Source organism: Camelina sativa, chromosome 7, assembly GCF_000633955.1.
Source record: "Camelina sativa cultivar DH55 chromosome 7, Cs, whole genome shotgun sequence".
In the NCBI taxonomy this organism is placed as follows: domain Eukaryota; kingdom Viridiplantae; phylum Streptophyta; class Magnoliopsida; order Brassicales; family Brassicaceae; genus Camelina; species Camelina sativa.
In genome coordinates this window covers 18,195,204-18,219,836 of record NC_025691.1, presented here as the reverse complement: position 1 = coordinate 18,219,836, position 24,633 = coordinate 18,195,204, and the positions used below count along the sequence as shown (strand labels likewise).

General features: G+C 34.5%; 3 protein-coding genes and 1 pseudogene across 3 annotated transcripts; 3 read left to right on the top strand and 1 right to left on the bottom strand.

The window, feature by feature from the left end:
- On the top strand, positions 2,143-3,044 carry LOC104704736. The gene is made up of 3 exons (XM_010420772.1): positions 2,143-2,348; positions 2,448-2,511; positions 2,568-3,044. Exons 1-3 carry the CDS (start codon positions 2,143-2,145, stop codon positions 3,042-3,044), a joined length of 747 nt encoding a protein of 248 aa, XP_010419074.1.
- Positions 9,025-10,093, top strand: LOC104701446 (universal stress protein A-like protein). The gene is made up of 4 exons (XM_010417143.2): positions 9,025-9,310; positions 9,457-9,548; positions 9,638-9,756; positions 9,870-10,093. Exons 1-4 carry the CDS (start codon positions 9,118-9,120, stop codon positions 9,946-9,948), a joined length of 483 nt encoding a protein of 160 aa, XP_010415445.1. The 5' UTR covers positions 9,025-9,117; the 3' UTR covers positions 9,949-10,093.
- Positions 10,193-11,517, bottom strand: LOC104704735 (endonuclease 2; the record flags this gene model as incomplete). Its single annotated transcript, XM_010420771.2, has 7 exons — positions 10,193-10,284; positions 10,359-10,432; positions 10,543-10,767; positions 10,836-10,919; positions 10,995-11,050; positions 11,145-11,255; positions 11,361-11,517. Coding segments are annotated over 5 exons (561 nt in total), but the record flags the coding sequence as incomplete, so codon positions are not given.
- On the top strand, positions 14,830-16,831 carry LOC104701445 (annotated as a pseudogene).

The window sequence follows — 24,633 nt, the reverse complement described above, 5'->3', positions numbered from 1 at the left end:
AGACCACCCGATCAACAGCCCGATCACTAATACGACCAATCCACCGAGCAAGGTGATCGAGCACCACTCCGAGTCGCAATTACAAGCCACTAATGATTGGTCCGAGTCAAAGGTGCCTAAGGTAGAACTCAAACTTCTTCCATCTGGGCTAAGGTACGCTTTCTTAGGACCTAATTCAACTTATCCAGTTATAGTCAATTCTAGCCTGCCCGAGAAAGAGCTGAATTTGCTTTGCACTCAGTTAAGAAATTATAGAGGAGCAATAGGCTACACTCTAGATGACATCAAGGGTATATCCCTAGATCTCTGCACCCACCGGATAAACCTAGAGGACGAATCGTATTCTAGTGTGGAGCCTCAACGTCGGCTAAACCCGAACCTGAAAGAAGTGGTGAAAAAGGAAATTCTGAAGTTACTCGATGTTGGAGTTATCTACCCCATCTCTGATAGTACTTGGGTGTCTCCAGTGCACTGCGTTCCAAAGAAAGGTGGAATAACCGTTGTCAAAAACAAAAAAGATGAGCTAATTCCAACTAGGACAATAACGGGTCATCGAATGTGTATTGACTATCGGAAGCTTAATGCAGCCTCTAGGAAAGATAACTTTCCCCTGCCTTTCATCGACCAGATGGTGGAACGTCTTGCTAACCACCCCTACTACTGTTTCCTTGACGGGTATAGTGGATTTTTCCAAATCCCTATACACCCTGCCAACCAGGAGAAAACGACATTCACCTGCCCTTATGGTACCTTTGCATATAAGAGGATGCCCTTTGATTTGTGCAACGCTCCCTCAACCTTCCAAAGCTGCATGGCGTCCATCTTCTCGGATTTAATAGAAGAGATGGTGGAGGTTTTCATGGATGACTTTTCAGTATATGGAGCCTCTTTCTCATCCTGCCTTTCAAACCTCTGTAAGGTGCTCAAAAGGTGTGAAGAGACCAACCTAGAGTTAAACTGGGAAAAGTGCCCATTTATGGTTCAGGAGGGGATAGTCCTAGGCCACAAGATCTCAGAAAAGGGGATAGAGGTTGACAAGGCTAAGATTGAAGTGATGGTTCAACTCCAACCTCCTAAATCGGTGAAAGACATCAGAAGCTTCCTAGGTCACGCAGGGTTCTATAGGCGATTTATTAAAGACTTCTCTAAGATTGCCCGACCGTTAACGCGGCTCCTTTGCAAAGAAGCAGAATTTATTGTCGACAAGGACTGTTTGGATGCTTTCAACAAGATAAAGGAAGCTTTGGTGAGTGCACCAATAGTTCAAGCACCTAATTGGGACCATCCTTTCGAGATTATGTGCGACGCATTGGATTACGCTGTGGAGGCAGTACTAGGCCAAAGGATAGATAAAAAGCTCCATGTGATCTACTACGTTAGCAGAACCATGCACGATGCCCAGACAAGGTATGCGACGACTGAAAAAGAGCTCCTTATTGTGGTTTTTGCGTTTGAGAAGTTCCGGAGTTACTTGGTCGGATCGAAAGTGATTGTCAACACGGATCATGCCGCCCTAAGGTACATTTACTCAAAAAAGGACACCAAACCTAGGCTCCTCAGATGGATCCTTCTTCTACAAGAATTCGACATAGAGATTCTGGATAAGAAAGGAATCGAAAATGGGGTGGCGGACCATTTGTCTAGAATGAGAATTGAGGATCCACTTCCAATAGATGAATCAATACCCAAAGAGAGACTGATGCACATCGACTTCTTGGACGAAATGAGCCACACGATCGGACACATGATAGCTCACTCGATCCCCGAGTCAACCGAGTTGATCGATTTCATGGCAATCGATTCGGCTAAGCTACCCTGGTACTCAGATTTTGTGAACTACATGGTGTGCGGGGAAATTCCTAAGGACTATGATGCTCACAAAAAGAAGAAGTTCTTCAGAGATGTCAATAGCTATTACTGGGATGAACCTTATTTATACAAAAATGGGACAAATGGCCAGTTCAGACGATGTATAGTAGAGGAAGAAGTCCGAGGGGTACTAGAGCACTGTCATGGGTCCGCCTATGGAGTTCATTTTGCTACCTTCAAAACCTTCGAAAAGATACTTCAAGGTGGTCTTTGGTGGCCAACCATGTTCAAAACGCACAGCTCTTCATAACAAAGTGTGACCCATGCCAGAAAATGGGCAACATCGGTAGGAGGAATGAAATGCCTCAACAGCTGATCTTAGAAGTCGAAGTTTTCAACGTTTGGGGAATATATTTCATGGGACCTTTCAACCCACCCTCGAATGGAAACATGTACATCCTGGTGGCCGTCGACTATGTCTCAAAATGGGTGGAAGCAATCGCCAGCCCGACAAATGATCACAAGGTCGTAATGAAGATGTTCAAAAACATCATTTTCCAGAGATTTGGAATCCCAAGAGTAGTGATCAGTGATGGAGGAACCCACTTCATTAACAGAGTTTTTGATGGCTTGTTAAGGAAGCACGGAGTCAAGCATAAAGTCGCAACAGCTTACCACCCACAAACCATCGGACAAGTGGAGGTAAGCAATAAACAGATCAAGGAGATATTAGCCAAGATCGTGGGAATCACAAAAAGGATTGGGCATTCAAGCTAGATGATGCGTTATGGGCCTACAGAACAACCTACAAAACGCCGATTGGGCGAACACCTTTCCAGCTTCTTTATGGAAAAAACTGTCACCTGCCAGTTGAGGTAGAATATAAAGCAATCTGGGCGACCAAACTCCTGAATTTGGACATAAAAACTACTCAAGAAAGAAGAGTAATGGATCTCCACGAACTTGATGAAATACGGTTGGAGGCTTATGATAATTCGAAGATCTATAAGGAACGAACCAAAGCCTTTCATGACAAAAAGATCCAATGCAAGGATTTAAGAGCTGGAGACAAAGTCCTTCTATTCAACTCGAAGCTTCGACTGTTTCCCAGGAAGCTCAAGTCAAGATGGTCAGGACCCTTCGCAATTAAAGAAGTTATGCCCTATGAGGCAGTGACTTTACTCGGGAAGGATGGAACTGAGTTTACCGTTAATGGGCAGAGAATGAAGAAATAAATGGCAAATGAGAGCACAGAGGTGGGGTCATCTCTGTATCTCACCGATTCCGCACCAGTCTGATAAGAGTCAAAAGTCAAGCTTAGCGACTATAAACAAGCTCACTTGGGAGGAAATCCCAACGGCAGAGTTGTAAATATAACTTTCGTTTTTAAGTTTTTTCTCTACTTAGTGTTTTCGTACTACCCGATGACCTACGCGATGCCTTACCCGATCAACACCTCGGATGCTGGTCTGAGCAGGTCATCCGTGCACATAACCGAGCTCTCTGACGAGAAGACCCCAACAGCTGCTGAAGCCGGTGACGGTCCTGGGTACACCTTGGCGAGCATGGAGGCTGCCACAACCTCCTTCTTTACTAACCCATGAGGTACCACTTTCATCCAAACCATTGTTTATACCATTGCATTTTATTTCGTTTCATTTTGTGTGATTCTCAGATTTCTTTTCCAGACTTTTATTTACACAAGGGACTATGTAATTTAAGTTTGGGGGAGGGCCTGAGAATGTATATAACATTGTGTTTTATTTTCTTAATTTTCTTATTTCAAATTTTTGCATGCTAATTTTATTTATTTGAGTCTGCATCTATTTGCATAAAAACACACAAAAAAAGAAAGATAGGTGGTTAGCTTAGAATCATTTGGACTAACAAATAGAATCGGTTTTGAAAGATAGGTGGTTAGCATGATTATTTGGGGTTGGGTTGAGGAATAAAAGAGAAATTTAAATAGAAAGTCCCTGAGGTTCGGTTTAATTAGCTTTAAGTCTCTAAGTAAAAAAAAAAGAGAGAAAGAAAAAAATCTTGTTATAGTCTCCTAGAAAAAGAAAAAAAAATATATAGAAATTTTATTAGGAGTTTAGCAAAGAAATAAAAAGAGTTTAAAAAAAAAAAAAAAGGAGAAAGAGAGTTAGATGTTTAAAGTTTAGACCTTTGGGATTATAAAAAAAAAAGTTAAAATCAAGGATGTAGGTAGTTCTATTCTAGGGGGTTTGATANAAAAAAAAAAAAAAAAAAAAGTGAATGAGAAAAGGGTAGATTATCAAGAGTTAAGCTTTGTATGCCCAAAAAAATCTTAGATAGTTTTCACAACTGTCTATCATTCCATCTTTTGAGAGAAAACCACCCAAAGATATTGTTTGAAACCACCCCACCAAAAAGCCTTACCCTTGAAACCGATTGAGCTTGATTCACTTTCCATTTGTAAGAATTCGCCAAACACTTTAATGAATGTGAAATAGATGTTCTTTGAAATTGCAAGTATTTACTAATAGTTGGAGGTTGAACTAGATCGATGCATGGTAATAAGCATAGAAAAATATTTGTAAGTATGTTGATTGATCTTAGCACCATTAAACTATCTTTAAGGACTATAGCTTGAATCCTTCACTTAGCTCAAAAGGTTATGAGTCCCATTTTTAACCCTCATCCTCCTACTTCCTTGCTAGAGGACTAGCAAGATTTAAGTTTGGAGGTCTGATAACTCTCTAATTTACATGTTTTAGACATCCTTTTTTGTCCATATTTTGCATTATAGATACCCTAACCTTAGCATTTTTAGGTCATTAACTATAGGAATCCACATTTAGGCCATTTAGGGTGTTGCATTCTTGCATTTGCACATTTTAGATGAAAACAGGTGCTTTAGGGCCTAAAATAAGGAGAAACAAGGTCAAATCCGAGCATGTACCCGAAGGAGCTATGGAGCAGGAAGAGCAGTCTGAATACCAACCCGATCGAATAAGATCCAAGGGCAGGAAGAATAACCCGAAGACCTATCCGAGGAGTAACCCGACCACATCCTCGAGCACCGCCTCGAGCAGACCCTCAGGCAGGACTGGGCAGCTAGGTTTAATGGGTTTCCATATATAAACCCCCCCTCTTCTTCCTCCCGCCCTAGCACGCCGCAGACACTCAACACAGAGAGCGAAAGCTTCTGAGAGAGAGATCTTGAGTGACTCAAACTCTTTTTCCACTTTGTTTGAATTTATTTTACATTTATTTGCTATCCTTTTAGATTTCTACTATGTACTATTACTTCTATCTTGTTTTTCAATACAATGCAATTTTCGTTTATCTTTTTTTTTATGTTTTCTGCAATGAGATCTGAGTAGTGAAACAAAGTTTCTAGGGATGGGATAGACAATTATGTGTTCTTGATCGGTTAGGATGTCTTAGCTTAGTTGTTTATTTTATATAAGTTCCCTTCTAGATTGGTGTTCTTAATGCTGTCGATAGACCGAGAGGTTGAGATTAGAGCTAGGGTGTTTTGCCATCGAGAGATGTAGTTGAAATGCTTGAATCAATCAATGCTAGATATTTACTCACTTAGCCTAAGAGATTAGATGTGTAAGGAGTTTATTGACAATAATGAATCGGTTTGTATTGCCTGCTTGGTCATGTTTTTCCAACGAGAGTTGGGTAGGGGAGTGATTAAGGTTGATTGTTTCTATCACGAGAGTGTTTTAACAAGATTTTAGAGATTCATTGTCTAGGGAATATTTGCGTGAGGCATGTAGGACATCCATACTGGTCAGGAGCACTTAGGAGTCGATTACCCCATCCTTAGGAGCTTTCGCATTTTGATTTTTTACATTTTTATTCATAACTCGACCCTATACCCGAATTGGTACTCGATCACTAGCTTCGTGTACACCTTCGAGCTGTTCTTACTTTTCTTCTTTACCCGATCACTTCACCAGATCTTGTACTCGAATACTTGCATCGAGTACTTAGGTCGTGTGGTTCTTGTTTATTTTTTTTTTAATTATTTTAGGATTGTTAGATCAAACCCCAACTATTGCTTGGCTTGACTTGTTTGTTCTGATCATATCTTATCTGCTAGCATAACAACCATTTGGATTGATAACCCTTTGTACTACAACTGCATAGGGAATTGATATCCTGAGTGAAAATCATCCCATCATAAGGTTTGTTTTCGCTACAACTGCATAGGGAATTGATACCCTGAGTGAAAATCATCCTATCATAGATTTTCTTTAAGTCTCTACATGTTTGCCGCAAGTTTATACTCTACAAATGCTATCTAGTTTACAAAGATTGTCTAAACCTGGAACAGGAATTGAAAGTTAAAATTTATAGGTACTTGCAGGTCTTAAAGATACATGTAGACATATGCAAAGTATGGTTTTATTGCAGCCGTGTCATGGATACTTGGGTAACCTTGCCGACAATGCAGCAGCCAGCAGAGATACACACGAAAATGTTCAGGTTCATTCCCTTAGTGTAGGTAATAAAGAGAACATCATTGAGCCTGCATATGTGATATTGGACCATGGACAAGAGTTGGAGCTCTCTGAAATGCATGATGCAACAAACAACCAAAATGATGGTCCTCACGAATTAGACGAAGGATGTGAGGAATTAGAGCACCTCATTAAAGTTATTGTATCGGACTCTTTGAACGTAGAAGTTCAACGCAGGATGGGTTCAGCTGGCATGAGACAAATTAAGTCTCAACTCAGTAAGGATATAAGAATGGTGGCAAAGACATTTTCTTATTCTAATGTATATGCAGAACCTACTTGGACTTTCATAAGGAATAGCAAAACTTCCAATGGCCCTTCTGGAAAAGTAGGTAAACTTCATGGGGACGCTATCATTAGGGCAATTGCATCTGCTGTCCATGAGGCGCAGACAAGTACTGCCTATTGGTGTTGTTGTTGGCTTTGTTTTTGCTACTTTGAGAAAATATTTTGATGTGTCTACAACAACCAATAGTGCTAAGAGAGATATTGTCCCGGGTAGAACACAAAAGTACGAGAACAATGGTGCAGTGAAGAGGGTTCTGCCTGACAAAGTGAGCAAGGAGACCCAACAAAACAACTCGACCATTGGAGAAATGATGGAATCTGGCCTGCAAAATATTAACAATGAGGGTGTCATGGTTAGTGACAATGGTGCAACAACGAGTGTTGTGCCAAGCAAAGTGAGAAAGGAGACCAAACAAAACAACTTGAACATTGGAAAATGGTGGAATCTGGCCTGTAAAGTATTAAAAGTGAGGGTGTCATGGTTGGTGTTGTAACAACTACTTTGGGAGCATCTGCGATGCTGGCTCAAGACGAGGTATTGTTTAACATTAGCATTCAGATAAATATTTAAGCAAAAGATCATAAATATATGTTCGTCATTGTAATTAGTGTCTCTTGCACAGGATCCACAAAGAGGTGGCTTCATGTCAAAATCATCGGAGAAAGATAGTCAAGAATCGGGAAAGCTCGATCAGAGCAATATGGTGGTTTTATTGCAGGTCTTAAATATGCATGTAGACATATGCAAAGTATGGTTTTATTGCAGCCGTGTCATTAATGCTCTATGTTTTCCAAGGAGATGGCTTGGATATCGATCATATCTAGATCAAATTGGTCAGATTTTACATGTATTAAGGTCAGATTATCTTGCTTTAATTTCTCTGTTTTTCGTTGCTTGTTTTTGGTATGGAGATGTAAACCTCTGATATTTAGAAACTGGATTTATTTATTTTTATTAATTGGAAAACAAACCATAGAAAAACTTATTGCTGATCATATGAAGAAGAGACTACTAGTAGAAAATTCAACAGCAAAATCTAAAAACATTTTGGAAAATAAATTTTTAGAAACTGTCAGTATCACGTCTTGAATCACTTTGTATTCAAGGGCTAGTTTGAAGACTATACAAATTTCATAGAACCAATTTAGTATCTTTTTGTTGCCCTCTAATCCGCCTGGTTGCAGGGGCATTGCGATGAGATTGCTACATCCATTTCAAGGTTCAGCTTACATGATATTGCTAAAAATAACATTGAAATTGAGAACATGACCCATCCTACATCAACTTTTTAGAAACTACATTATATACGGTAGTTAAAAGGGAAGATGATAGCTTAATCACTTACAAAACTGAATGACAACTTTTTGTCTCAAGTATATTACGATGGTGGTCACTTACAAAATTGATTGACAACACTTTTTCTCGAGTATTTTAATTATGTTGATGATCATTTTACAAAATTGATGGCTCAATCATTTACATGTTTATTATTATTATTATTTTTGAATATTAATTATATCATGATAAAATGATGCAAAATCAATTTATCATATCATTTTCCCGTAAATATATATTCAAACTAGATTATGACCCGCAGTACATTGCGGGGTAAGTTTTTTTAATATTTTGTCAATGTACTATTTTAATACTAATTTTTTTTGTCAATGTAATATTAACTTTATGTTTTATATGATGATTCACTACATTTAAATTTTAAAATTAAAAGAGATGATAGGAGAATATTTTTTTTTAATCTGAAATAAATCTTTTAAATATCTATATTAATTATAGAACATTGTATATATGAATATTTAAATTATTTAAATTGTGTTTGGTTATAAGGATAATAGAGATTGTTAACTAAACTTGTTTAGATATGAATATAAGCATTAAATAGCATTCAATGTAAAAAAATTGAGCAAAAACTGCTGCAAAAAATACTAGTATAGATTATGTGAACATCTAATTTTTCTTTAAATAATATAGGTAATTTTATTTTCTTTATTACTTGCTTACTAAACACAAGCTAATATATAGTATTTTTTATTTAAAAATGGAAGTATAATATATAAGCAATTTTTGTATAAACTGCTTTATTAGGAAAATAAAATTAGATAAGAAATTAGTTATTTAAAGTGGTGACAAAAAAAGAAAGTCTTATTTGTTCAACAAAACATTGGATACATGAAAATGTCAAATTTAATCTAAAATTTACGTGACTCGTTAGTTATTTCCAGTGAATTATTTGGTAATTGTGTTTTTTTTTTATCATCTGAATCTTTTCATTGCCATGTATAAAAATTAACTCTTAAAAGTTAAAAATGTCATAAATAAAAGAAAGACGAATTAGTATATATCAAAACCAATTTCTCCAGAACAACCTCGTGCCTTCCTCTATGGATCGACGACACGTCATACATCATTCTGACTTCACCAAGTCAAAACCTCTTTCGTCTTCTCTTCTTCACATTTTCAACTTCATCGAACACGATCACAGACGGCGAAGAAGAAAAAACCATGGCGGAAGAAGAGAAAAGCGTGAAGAAGCAAGTGATGGTGGCGATTGACGAAAGCGAATGCAGTAAACGCGCTCTCAAATGGACGCTAGAGTATCTCAAAGATAGTATCGCCGATTCCGATATCATCCTCTTCACCGCTCAACCTCCACTTGATCTCAGCTGTGTTTATGCGTCCTCTTATGGAGCAGCTCGTAAGTATCTTCTTCTTCTTCTTCTTCTTCTTCTTCTTCTTCTTCTTCTTCTTCTTTATTAGCAATAGATCCCATCGATTTGATTTGTTAAACAACTTGTTTATGGTTTGGATTTTGAATTTGAGTTTTGGATTTCTGTGGTGTAGCGATTGAGCTTATAGACTCGATGAAAGAGAATCATAAGAACGCTGGATTGAATCGGCTTGACCAAGGGGTCAAAATTTGTGCTGAGATTGGGGTTTGTTTCTACCACAACCATTTTTTTTGTTGTTGTTGATTTACAATCTTGTTTGTAGTTATATCATGGTTTGGTTGATTGTGTATCAGGTTACTCCAAGAAAGGTGATGGAGTTTGGAAATCCTAAAGAAGCGATATGTGAAGCTGCTGAGAAGCTTGGTGTTGATTTGCTTGTTGTTGGAAGCAATGGTAAAGGAGCAATACAAAGGTGTGTAGACAATACTTTGATGTTTTAACTTGTTAACCAGCACATTAAGATCGCTGAAGAGTTGAGTTTTCGATGATTATAATGTGGAGTTGTATTCTCTTGTGTGTGAACAGGACTTTCCTTGGAAGTGTTAGCAATTACTGTGTTAACCATGCTAAGTGTCCAGTTCTTGTGGTGAGAAATAAGGCTTGAAGACCTCTTCTCTTCACAGAGATTGATAATACCTGCCTGCTGTATGTGTTGTAAACGTATTGTGATATATAATGCTCTGCTTGTTTAAGAAACTTTGTGAGTACACATAATTTATTTTGTTTGTTAAATAAAGAGCTTTGATGTGCTTGGAGCTTGCAATCTGCATTCTTAGTTTCAACATGCAGTCTTTAATCTGATACGAAGAGACTTATTAGAGACATCAAATGTTATAAACTCGGCTTCAACCGAAAATCCTGTTTAGGGTAGCTACCAGTCTCACCCCTCCTTGTGCTAAGCGCTGATACACTATTGGTAGACGTGAATTAAAGTATTCATCTGCAAAGGATACATTATGTTTTTGTTAGCTTCTATATCATTGGCTCCTCATTGTTTTTGGGTGAAATGTTTACCTTCTAGTGTGTCTCCTTCAGTTACCCCCTTGTATGCCCAGTCACAGGCTGCTTGAATTCCTTCGGATGCGTATCTGTATATGAAGTTAACAGGGGAAAGCGTGTGGAAGTTAAATCTGGTTCGTGCCGGCTTGAAGAACAATCACTTCTATTCAAAGGTACTGTAATCTTGTATCTGACTTACATATCTGGGCAAGCTGTCTTCTTCGTGCAACTCTCCCATCTCTTCACTTGATCCGCCCATTCTGTCTACATTTTAGTAAAATATGTCAGAAACACCTTGTAGCAAACAGGTAGAGAACAGTCCAAAGTACCGTGATATTTTTTTTTTGATTGCATCCACCATTCCTTCTAGTTCAGAGTTATAGAGATCAGCTTCAGCTGTTTCTATTATGCTGGAATCCCATATCTGTATGAATCTAAATTATAGAGGCTTGTATTATCTGGCTTAAATTATGTACGTTTGGCAGTTCTTACATGGTGGAGGTTAGCTTTTCTCCTGTACCAATGCACTTCGATGGTGTTCCCTCCTTTGTCTGAAGCATAACCAACATGTAGAGGCTGCATTTTAAAACTATTCTAGTTAGACATATCAAGCTAAGAGAACGGTCATCTTGATCGAGTTTATAATTATACCTGATGGATATCACCCATGAAATGAGACACGAAGAGCAGGGCCTCGGTTAAGTTGTCTGTAGATAAGAAATTTAGAAAAGGAACATGAGAGGGAGATAAAAGATGAGCGAATTGGTAAATAGCAAGAAGTTGGCAATGTTTTGGTACTACATTGTGACTTAGACGAAGCTGCAGTGTTGTAGGAAAGAAGCTGTGTGGTGTAATTGTAAATGGCTCCTGCAACACATCTTCCTTTCTCTCCATCTTCATCCTTGCAGTCCCCTTTAGACCGGAGAAAGTCAAAATCCATTAGAAACTGTGGTTTTGGAACCTTCTCACCTATGTTTTTGATAGTTTTATATGAAAAGGGTCTTATGAAAAACTCACTATTGTATTGGTAGGAACATACATCAGGAGTGTTGATGTAGTGAAGAGGAGAAGACCAGTGGTATCTAAACTTGACACGATCAGCCCATAGACACAAGCTCGACAAATCCCCTTCTGCAGATTCAGGTAACAGCTCTTTCACCGCCTTTGCTGCGATTCAGGTAACAGCTCTTTCACCGCCTTTGCTGCAGTTTCATCTAATCTAGTCTGTTCTTCTCCTTAACTTATTAGTTCTTACATTATATTGATCAAAACAAAAAGACAGAAGAAGACTAAACTTCGAAACCTGCGCGATTTTACAGATGATTTCATGACCTTCTTTCCCCCAGCCATGGGTGTTAGGTGCTGCATAAAGAAGCCAAATAGTGATGATGATCATCACTACATGTATTTGGTTTGCCATTTTAGAGTTCTTTGAAAAATGTGTTGTTATTTTTCTATGATATGATTGAGGATTCATTTGGCTCTTGTATATATGCTGATGAAGAATAGAGACGTATAAAGGAGTAAATCCAGAGATCAATGTGTTGTGTGTGCGAAATGAAAGCTTCTTTGGTTTTTATTTTTTATTTTTTTATTTTTTGGGCCAAGTGTGTGAAAGCGCTATTAAATGTCAAAAGAAAGAGATTGTGGGTATATTATGATTGGGTAGATACGGTATCATCTTTTCCCTTCCTGTTTAGGAAACGAATCGTGTTTGAAATCAAATGGATTCACTTTAAAACAGATGTTACTTCTTTTGGATTTGGTTCAGTTGAATCTGTGATATGTGTAACGGTACATACATTGGTAGTCCAAATGCCTTTACTTCCCTCTCTCTATCTATTTGACGGTTACATACACCAAGGTTTTATAACATAATGATAAAAGAATATGCACCACATCGTTGTATATGTACCCTTTATATATGTACCCTTTATATCTCTATAGTGTAAGAAAAATATTTAGGGGTGAACTTTTTTGTTCACCTTCTCTCCTCTCAACCAATCAGAATTTTTTATTTAATATTTTATTTAAAAAATAAAATCAAAATTAAATAAAAAAGCAAAATAAAATAAGAAAATAAATTTTGTATACTTTTAATCAAGAAAAATTAATTATTGGTTTGGTTTAGATTTTAAAAATTAGAACAAAATTATGTGTCGGTTTAGGTTTACAAATAAGGTGATTAGAGTTTAGATTGTGCAATGAAAACAACATTATATGTCGGTTTGGATTTACAAATGAAATGGCTAGGGTTTAGATCTTACAATTAGAATGAAATTATATGTCATTTTGGGTTTACAAATAAGATGGTTAGGGTTTAAATTTACAACTAAAACGAAATTATGTCGGTTTGGATTTACAAATAAGGTGGTTAGGGTTTATATTTTACAATTAGAACGAAATTATATGTCGCTTTGGGTTTACAAATAAGATGGTTAGGGTTTAGATTTTACAATTAAAACAAAACTATATGTCGGTTTGAGTTTAAAAATGAGATGGTTAGAGTTTAGATTTTACAATTAGAATGAAATTATATCGGTTTAGATTTATAAAAAATTGGTTTAAGTTTTTCATTTTATAATAATGTGTACATATTTTATTTCTTTTTTATAAGGGGGTGAATGAAGAGGTTCACCGGCCCTAAGGGTGAATCCAAGTATTATTCTATTTCTAAAAGAATACTAACGAGGGTGCCAAAATTGTAAATAAGTTGGGAGGTTTATTATTGGTTTATTGCAAGCAAAACCATGTGTTACACAATTATTGATTTTAATTATTTTTTTATTAAAACAATTTATTATTGGGTCTATTAATTATAAATACCAGATAAAAACTTATGCTATTTTTTAGTAACTATTATTGGAATTTTAAAATCCACATTTGATTTCATAGATTTAATTGTACAAAATGCAAAGCCACAAATTTTTATGTACTTGCAAAATCGACATGTCTAATTCTAAAATCATTGATGATTTTCAAATATCATGTGAATTAATAAAATAATATATATACATAAACCAATAAAATACTCCTAATAGTTAAAATCGCATGTTATTGAATAACACATATTTTTATGGATATTGTTTTACATATATCATGTTATTTCTTCATGATTATTTGCGATTTTTTACATGATATCATGCTTTACCAAAACTTAGGAAACTAGTCATGTAAAATCCTTATATACCATTCTTTTTCGTAACTTTTTTACATGTCGTAAATTTCATAAAAAGTAATACATCTGCCTTTTAAAACTAATTTTCTAATTTACCCATAATTCAAAGGAACTTTTTATTGAGTTTAGGTCATCACATATGCTCTACCAAAATTTATGACAAATAATGATGTAGAATTATTTACACCAAATATTATCGACCCCATATCTATAATAATTTTTCGTAAATATTATAAGGTGTATTTGTTGTGCAGTTAGCTGCTATTATCTTAATCTAACAACGAAATTATGTTGTAAAGTACTTATTTGCCGTACTGTATCATTATTTGCCATATAGTTAGCTACTTTTTTCCCAATCTAACAATGAAATTATGATGAAAAGTACTTAACATAGGAATCATGTATAAATTATACCCTCAAAAATATTACTTGGATTACAAAAATCTGACTGTTTAGCTTGTAACTAACCATCCGAGCACAAGAGAAACTACCTAAGCTAAACTAGTTTCAAAATTTACTTTCATTTTTTTCAATGAATTTTGGAAGAATGAGAACATAGTTAATCCCACTTTGAAGAACTTTTCGAGGTAAGGTCTAAAAATGTCATTCATCATACTTTGAACTATGAATATACCTTTAGAATTCAAAAAAAAAAAATCACCAGAAAATCAAAATGAACTTTAGGGATCTTGAAAATTGATTTCTCTACGTCACATCTCTTTTACCATGATTTAGTGATGATGAGATTTGAGATCAACATGGTTGTGTCTATACAACTCTTTAATGGTAGGTATTTGGTACATGTTCGAGATGACTGCTTTATTTAAAGCATGATAGCATATTCTTGATATCAATTACATCGATTCTCTTGACGACTTACGAGTTACATATATCAGTTTCAGTTTTTCAAGATATACATGATAATCTGGTTTGATATTAGGATATAATATTTAGACTATTTAGTAAATAAGCAACAATTTCTAATTTTATATATCTTTGTAAGTAAATTATATATTCTTAATTTTCATAAACAATATAAGATATTTAACTAGATTATGTATAGAAATAAAAACTACACTCTAGCAGTTTAATTCTTCAAAATATACATTGACAAAACTTGGATGCAAAACTCAAAAGACGGTTCCAAGACCTTACCGTTCTTGATATATTGGAAATGGAGATATTCAAACTTAGTTATTTTTACTAAATAATCGAAAAATGTCAAATATTTCAATTGAAAACCGGTCAAATATAATTGGTATTACGTAAGTTAACCAATTTTGTTGGTTCAGCATTATAAAAATAATATATAAAAAAACTGTGATTTCAAAAAAGTTCACATCGGTTTTCTCGAAAAGCCGGAGATGTTTCAGGTAACCGGCACGGCGGCTCCGGCGACTCCGTCTACGTCTTTTAAGTTTCCCAATTCGTGGAGACGACCGCTGATCCTTCCTCTCCGGAGCTCAAAGACCTTCAAGCCTCTAGCATTTCTCGATCTCAAAGGAGGCAAAGGGTACTCACACATCTCGCTAATTTCACATTTGCTTCTCTGCTGAAATCGGATCCGTAATTGTGAAATTGCGCTCTTGAAGTCAGTGATGTAATGTTTTCTGATTCAAAAAAATCTTTAATTTGAAATTTTTGGTAATTTGCAGAATGAGTGGGTTTCATGAGGTTGAGCTCAAAGTTCGTGACTATGAATTGGATCAGTTTGGTGTTGTGAACAATGCTGTTTATGCAAACTACTGCCAACACGGTTAGTTTTAACTGTTGCTGCTTTATATTGTTGAGAAAGTGTTTTCATACATTTGTGAATTTAGGTGTGAGTATTGGAACCATCTTGCTACTGAGTTTGGATTCTTGTGAATGTGGTTGAGTAGAAGTTTAAGAGTATTGGAAGAATAGGTGTGAAAAGAGCTTGCTAGAATATTGAATAGTTTAATTCAGTTGCAATGTTGATGCTTCAGATTGTGTCAAAGAGGAGATTCAGATGTTATGCTTGACAGAATCTGGAATACATGATCAAAGTTACTCCTTTTATGAGTCTAGTTGGAACACTTGTGATTGTGAATGTGGTTGAGTAGAACTTGGGAGTATTGGAAGGATAATTGTATCAAGATCTTTCTACTAAGTTTAAAGTCTTGCTAGTGAATCGGTTTAGTAGTGATTGTGTACATAGCTATGGTCAAAGAGGAATTTAAGATTGTATGCTTGAAAGAATGTGGACTGCATAATCAGAGTTACTTTCTCAGTCTGATTGTAACATTTGTGAATGTGGTTCAAGTAGAACTTAAGAATACTTGACGAATAAATGTGTCAAGATCTTGCTACTAAGTTTATAGAGTCTTTCTTGTTTGGAATCTTGCTGCGTCAGATTTTGTACATTTCTATTGTCAAAGAGGAGTTTCAGCTTTGCCTTTTTGACAGATTCTGGACTGCATGGTCGATAGTTACTTCATACATGTTCTGAATGTGATTGGACGAATTAAATTTGTTAAGATCTTGCTAGGTGAGTTAGAGTCTTGCTTTCTCTGCATTTACTTTGGCACATATTGGGAAGTGGATGGTTCTGTGGTTAGAGTCCAGGCGTGTGCTACTTATAATCTATATACCACATTTTTACCAAGTATTCGTTTGTTGATATATTTCTAACTGAAGGTCGACACGAGTTTCTGGAGAGTATCGGTATCAACTGTGATGAAGTAGCCCGTTCTGGTGAAGCCTTGGAATTTCAGAGTTGACAATGAAGTTCCTTGCACCTTTACGTGTAATAGTTATAATATCCCTCTTCTCTAAAACTTAGTACCTCACAAATTATGCTATGTCAGTGTCTTGTGGTATGTTCATTTCATCTCTTTGAACAGAGCGGAGACAAGTTTGTGGTGAAAGCGAGGATATCGGGCACATCTGCTGCACGTATTTACTTCGATCATTTGATCTTTAAACTTCCAAATCAAGAGGTTAGTTAATATTCTCATTAAGCCTTTTGTGTTTTGGCTGCTAAGTTTTGTACTTAGTTACTAATATGAATTCTTTTGATATGATGATAAACAAAGCAGCCCATATTGGAGGCGAAAGGAACAGCTGTGTGGCTTGACAACAAGTACCGTCCGGTTCGAATCCCATCTCGTATACGCTCTAAATTTGTTCACTTCCTACGTGAAGACGACGACGTTTGATTTTCCCTCATCAGCCCAATTAAACGTACTTAAAGGGCCTGTAAAATTAGCTCATATTTGTTTATAAATATTAAAAATCTGTTTGGATATTTAATATTTCGGATAATGCAAACAAAATGCAACATTGGATCTCTTTCTCTCGCCTACAAGCCAACGAACATGCACGTGAGGAAGCAAGCGGCCGCATGAGAAAACAAAAAAACACACAAATAGATTATTAAATCATAGTAAAAAAGGAATACAAATACATAAACCAAATATTATATGTGAAATTCATGTGGCTAAATGTTGCATTGAGTCATGAGGCTCGTACGTTCATAATCTCTAGACGAAAAACTTTATCAGTAAGATTGACTTAAGAGTTAAGACAAAGGAGCCACATGTTTAACAATGAAGCTAAATGAAGATGAGTGGTTAAAATACTAGAGTGCGATGCAAGATATTGTTGTGAAGAGAACTAGAGAAGTGGGCTATATAAGAGTATTAGAATTTCTATCCGTGCATGCCTCCAATTTCAATTTAAAATATTTTTTATCAGTAGAAATTGTTGAACTCAAATATAATTATTCCAACTTTTGAATATAAATCTATATAAATATTAAATTTACTTTATTCAGTGATATACAACATATATATTTTTAAAGATAATATTTCTTTGTTATATCTATTTGCGATTTTACGTGAGATTTTAGTTAAAATTTTTATCAATAAGAATCATTGAATATAAATATAATTTAAAGATTAAAAGATAAATCTATATAAATGTCGTACTTACTGTACTAATCTATATCTTATATAATATGACAAGATTTATTCTAATTTTACTTATCGATGCGACATTTGGCATTCTATTTTTGCGACAAATGTATTTTACATTAATTTCAAGTTTGATATTTAAATTTAAATTTATTTACTTAGAAATGTTCATCTCTTTATCTTTCTCTACCAAATCTTTAATTATTTTGGGTTTGTATTATTTAGTATTACTTCATAGCAGTACTCTACATAGTACTTTGAAAAAAAAAGTAATCCATTTTACAAAAATATATTTATTTTCATTTATATAATTTGTAAATTCTTCACTAATTTTCCTTTAAATTTCTTTACTCTTCGTTTAACAAATATTTAATTATTTTTGGTTTTTTATTTAGTATTATTTCATAGCAAAAAATCTCTATAGTTTGCTTTTGTTGAAGAAAAAGCAATCTATTTTACAAAATTATTTTTGGCATACTATTTTTGCGACACATGTATTTTACATTAATTTCAAGTTTGATCCTTTAAATTTAAATTTATTTACTTAGAAAAGTGCTCATTTCTTTTATCTTCCTCTACCAAATCTTTAATTATTTTGGGTTTGTATTATTTAGTATTATTTCATAGCAATACGCTCTATAGTACTTTGAAAAAAAAGTAATCCATTTTACAAGAATATATTTATTTTAATTTATATAATTTGTAAATTCTTCACTAATTTTCCTTTAAATTTCTTTACTCTTCGTTTACCAAATATTTAATTATTTTGGTTTTTTATTTAGTATTATTTCATAGCAGAAATCTCTATAGTTTACTTTTGTTAAAAAAAAAGTAACATATTTTACAAAAATATATTTATTCTATTTTATTTTTACGATTTATAAATTCTTCACTAATTTTTTTATCACAACCATAACTTTATTAATTAACTATTTTTATCGGTTTCACATGTCAATATGTACTATATATTAAACTATAATAAAGTAGAGTTCTGAGAAATTGTCATTTGGCACCACTCTATTTTGTTAACATGTGTCCTTTTTCAATTTTAATGAAATAAAAGACACATTATTGCTAATCTACAACTAAATTGTCTACACATATTTTTTAATTTGAGATATTTTATTTGTTCAATTTCGTTAGGTTACATTTACTTCGCTCAATCAATTACCTTTAAGACATTATAGGTGGACGTTTTCTTTTGTTCAAACTGTTCATGTTGCAATAATGAATATGATATAAATAATTACAATTAATATGCTTTATAACTGTATTTATTGTCATGAATGTGTTTACTAAGAATAATGTGTCAATGGAATTTCTTACAAACTTCACAAAATGTTTAGTGTATTATATAAGATCTAATGCTCATATGACTTTCTTTACCCATCATTTCCCATTGTTATTTTATTTTATTTTTTCTTATGAAGTTTTTGTTTTAAAAATGATGTCTTGCAGTATGATGATTAACATATTAATAAATTGATGACTCTTTGAAGAAATCATATACAAAGCAATGTCAATGTTTTTTTTTTTTTTTGGTATCAAAGTCTTGTCAATATTTATTAGCCTTTTTCAAAGGATTATGTTTTATGATAGTCATGATTTAAAGTTTTTGCATTGTTTTATAATGTGTTTTTTTTCTTTACTTTCAAACTATAGTTGGAAGTCTTTAGTGATGAAGATGAGCCCAATGCTCGACTCCTAAAGTACAATCTTTTTTGGCTTTAAACATTCACTCATAATATTATAGGTGTAAGTCCCTTTAAATTTCTCTCTTAAGTCCTCTGATCTTCAACTACAATATATTTCTAAGTTTATGTTTTGTAAATTTGTTTTGTTTTTCGTTTTTAAAAGTTTTTTATCCCCATTACAAAAAAATACTTTTTAATTTGCTTGTTTTACCGTGTAATGCATATATAAAATGCGGCCTACGCGGGTGCCTAGGTGGCGTTTATACGCTATACGGTGACCGAGCGTTTCAAATTTTAGCTATGTGGTAATTTAGGCGGTTTTAAATAATTCGGACGCCTAATAGGGTTTAGGCGGACATTATGCGGTCTGCGCGGACGCCTGTACGGATTCTAGGCGGTATGTTGACTAAAATGGTTAAAAATATTGTAATTAAATATTTTTTAGAATAATGTTTGTTTCAAATAAATATTCTAATTAGCCTCTAAAGTCTAAACTTATGAAATTTAATTTGGTTCCAAAGTAAGTATAAACTTACATTTTGTCAATTTTTCAAGTTTTTGAATGGATTATGTTTTTTTTTTTTGGTTTAAAATGTGAGATTATTATAGATTTTAAACTATTTTGATAGATAAGATTTTATTGAATATAATATTTGATACTCTATTTTTGTTTTATGTTTTTCTTAAATTAAAGTGTATAAGTTTTCATCCTATATATATATGTAAATATTATTTTTATATAAATATATATATATATTCATATATCTAAAATATATAATCCGCCTAGATTCCGCTTGGGCACCCGCATATACGGCTAGGCGCTAGGCGTTTGTCCACCGCGTAGCAAGCGCATATCGCGTTTTAGAACACTGATACATGGTCAAAAGATCATGTACTTCTTTATGCGTCTTTCAAATCACTTCCCAAACTTTACAACATCTTTTCATATTACACGGAAAAACATTACAGAGACCTATTGTAAATATTTAATATATATATATATACATATTATAATCTCAATACTTTCATCATAGATATATGTCAATCGTTAAAAGTGGTATAAATTAACAAGTAGATTAATCTGTACAAAGCAAGACTACTTTTATATCGCATTGGTATTGTTTGAGTTACCAATCATACCTCATGTCTATTTTCCTGTAACCCTTGCTACATCCGTCATTATGCCAAAAAAGATTACACCATTTCCAATGGTTATCTATATTTTTTTTTGGTTTGAATTTCTATATTATATTTAGGGTATAATTTTGAAGAGATATGATTTAGTATTTAAAGTATAAGATTAAAAGTATTATGCTATTTTAGTATTTTTAGAATTTAAGAAATGATGTGCTAAATTTAAAATAAAATGAAATTTGTGAAAATTGTCCTTCTTTTAACATGCACACTCCATAATTATAAACTTTTCTAAATGTATATATTTAAATTCTTTTCAAGGCATATATAATTAATACGTGTACATTTCATATATAATTTAATGAAAATTTTATTTTACATACAAAATATTTGATTTTATAACCCACACATCATGTGGGTAACTATCTAGTATAACATATATTTTCTAGTGTCGCAATAATATTGTCGACAATCTTCTGACTTTTTATCTTTAAAAGAGTTCATTCCATATTCATATCCCATGAAAACATAATTTTAAAATTTCTAACGTCAATGTCGATCGTTGACCTAATTATAGAGACCATTTAAACATATCGATATCCTATATTAAATGCGCATATACAAAGTTTCATGAACAGTTTTAGTGTTATGTCGCTACAAGGAGGTTGTCCAAATACATCATTTGCCATAATAGAATTTCCGACTAAGTCAAGAATGCTTAAATGATGAAACGTTTAAACCCCACAATGAATATATATTCACTAATCCAAGTTATATATTTATCTAAAATCTCATATGTTATTTGAAGATGTTAATTTTGTGATGCAACCCCATCTTCGTCTTCTAAAAAAAAACATAGTATACTTTAAATATGTTGTTTTTGACAATGTTTTGGGTTAAAAGCATTTGATAATATATATATGTTTTATATCATATTATAAAATTGTAGCTCCAATTGATAATATATCTTATGAGATATGCTACACAAATCACATGCCACCTTTTGTAACAGCTTACATATCATTTTTTCCATAATTTATGACCATTGGTTTTGTTTTTTTAGATAGATTATTTTTTCAAAATTCTTTTTCATAGTTTTTCCAAAAAAAAATTGTGCCCCTTACAATGTCTTCGCGTTGCGTGGGAGAAGCGAGTGACCCGGCTTGAATTGGAGGTTGATTCGCGAGAGGTGGTTAGTTTTATTGAGAAAGGGATTGGTGAGGCTCATCCTTTGTCTTTAATGGTACGCTTGTGCCATAGCTTCATATTTAGGGAGTGGTGTGTCCGTATTTTACATATGTATAGGGAGGTAAATCGTATGGTTGATGGTTTGGCAAACTATGCTTTCTCGTTGGGGTTAGGTTTTCATGCTTTTGAAGTTGCTCCAAGTTGTCTTGCATCACATAAAAGAATAGTGTGACAAAAGAATAGTTTGCATCGACGGATGCAGCCGTACATCGATCGATGCACATCTAAAAATCAGGATTCCGGTTCACGGATATTACAATTATCCCCCACCAGCATAGATTCGTCCTCGTATCTAACACAAAGACCAACAATCAAGGATCTCCCGTGCAACCAACATTATGGTCTGCACATCCTCCGACTACTCCATGAGGACTCTACCTGGCCAATAATCCATGTCTCTGATATTATTCACTCTCAACTCATGCATCTCCCTCGCTAGCCATGGGCGTTTGGTTCTTCGGTTCGGTTTGGTTCGGTTCTTAAATTTTTTGGTTCTTCGGTTCTATCCTCTTAGGATCCATAAGGGAACCGAAACATTTTCGGTTCGGCTTGGTTAGACGTGGGTTTGGTTCGGTTCAGATACAACAAAAGAATACCTATAAATAACCGAATTAATTTTGGTTTGGTTATATTTGGTTAAAATTATCCAAAGAACCGAATAACCGAAAATAACCAAAAAATTTACAAAGTTCAACTGACCACATCCATACTACAACCCTTGAAAAACAACAAAAGACAATCTCCAAATACATAATATAGTGTTTACGAAGTTCCAAATCCATCAAAATCTGACCATGGATTGGAAATCATCAAAAAAATATAGAAGTAATAGTCTTAAAACTTAAACGAGTACATTTTACAAGCTTTTCCAAGTACTTGATCTTACATTCCTCAAACTTCTTCAAGCCCTTGATCTTCAAAAAAAAAAGTGGCATAGTGACACAGTTAAAGACTAAGAATTCAACAAACAGGCATTGAAAACTTGAAATAGAGCAGAGTTCAAAAGATTACGTACATATGCTTGTAGGTTTTACTGATGGTTCTTACTCCTTTAACATTCTCATAGGCCAAACTCTACAAACAAAGATGAGGAGTTAAGAATCATTATAGTTAATCAACAATTCAACACAATGAACAACAATTTGATATAGATTTCTAGAAGACAGAATGTACCTTTCTAAAGCTTATCTTGTAACTCGATGTCTGCTAGTAAATCAGAATTAGTGACCACCCCCCTATCATTTAAATGAATCTCACACTTAAGCCATTGTTCAGTGCACATAAGAACTTCTAAGGTATTGTGAGTAAGACAACTCCAGTAAGGGTCTAGAATACGGCCACTAGTGCTAAAAACACTCTCTGAGGCAACAGATGAAAATTGCATATCAAGTACATCTCTAGCTATTTCAGTGAGAATGAGAAACTTTGGAGTATTGAGCCTCCGCCAGCCAAGCACATCTTACTCTTTTCCCAGCATCAGATTTGGACTTTCAACAGCTTCCTTTAGATAAAGCTCCAACTCATTGCTAGCATCGTAAATTCCTTTCTGCTGTACCATCTCATTATATACGGAGTCCATTCTTTCATAGCCGTGAATCACATCGAGAAACTCTAAATCATCCCTTTTGCTTTCTTGTGCACTGTAACTACAAGACTGAGCTTGAGACTGAGAAGCTGATGTCCCTGGAGTGTGAGCAGATGATTCGTCAATGCTTCCATTGCTATATCCCTCAAACAATCTGTCCATCAAAGATAACACTAATGCATGCATCTGTTTACCATCTGCACTCCCTTTACCATATAGCTGATCAAAGAAAAGTTGCGGAAACTGCATTTTTTTGGTTGGATCTAAGACAGGTGCAACAATCAGAAGCATGTTGATGTTCTTCATACCTTCCCAGTACTTATCAAACTTAGCTTTCATAGCTTCCGCCTTTGTTTGCAACTCCAAGTCTCGACTATTACCAAGTCTGATCAAGTTTTTCTCAATGGTACATATCTCAGCATAACACTTATGAAAACTCAAAGAAGTAGATGCAGAAACAACCAATGTTGAGTGATAAAAGATGTGAAGAAATTGCACCATTCTATCGATCGCTTCCCAGTTAGTTCTAGTCACAGGTCCCACCCTTTGGGTTCCCTCTTTATCCACTATTTCTAGAAAATAGTCGTTGTACAACTTGTCTTCTGCCTCCATCCTATCAAATGCTTTTCGGTACTTGAAAGCTCTTGTTAACGTCTAATAAGTTGAGTTCCACCTTGTTTTGCAATCCAAAGACAAGCTACCTCTAGTCACATTCTTATATACTTCAACCCTTTGCTAAAAAAAAATCATTCTGTTTGTAGACGATCTCACATATTGCACACCATTTCTGATAGCAACCACACTCCTCTGCACTTCATTCGATCCCTCTTTGACCACTAAATTAATGATATTAGCTGCACACCTCATATGCAACAACTCACCACCTAGAACTAAAGCTTCATTCCCCAAGTCCTGAAATCTCTCGACGAATCTTCTTAAAGCTGATGTGTTGGTCGTTGCATTGTCCACTGTTATGGTGAACACCTTCTCAATACCCTAATCCGCCATAAAGTTCAATAAAATGGTACAATTGTTTGATCCTTTGTGGTCAAGGATGTTCTTAAACCCAATGATAAGCTTCCTTAATCTCCAAGATGCATCAATGAAGTGAGCAGTAATCACCATATAGCTTACTCTTGTTGTAGGAGCAGTCCAAATGTCAGTGGTTAAAGAAACCCTCTGCTTAATCTTCCGAAACACATTCTTCATTAATGCTTTTCTGGTGACATACATTTGTACAATATCCCTGGTAGCTGTTTGTCTTGAATGAGGTTTGTACAAGTTAACTTTCTCACAGAAATGACGCCAAGCCAAACACTCAACAAATGCTAATGGTAATTCAGCCAACACTAGCATTTCATTAGTAGCCTCCCTAAACACTGCCTCAGAAACCTTAGCTAACTTCAAATGACCATCAGGGGTTATGGCTTGTTGTTTACCACTTTCAGCCATCCAAATTTTGTACTGCTTGCATGATTAATCAAGATGTTTCTTCAGATTTGATGTTCCTGAAGTG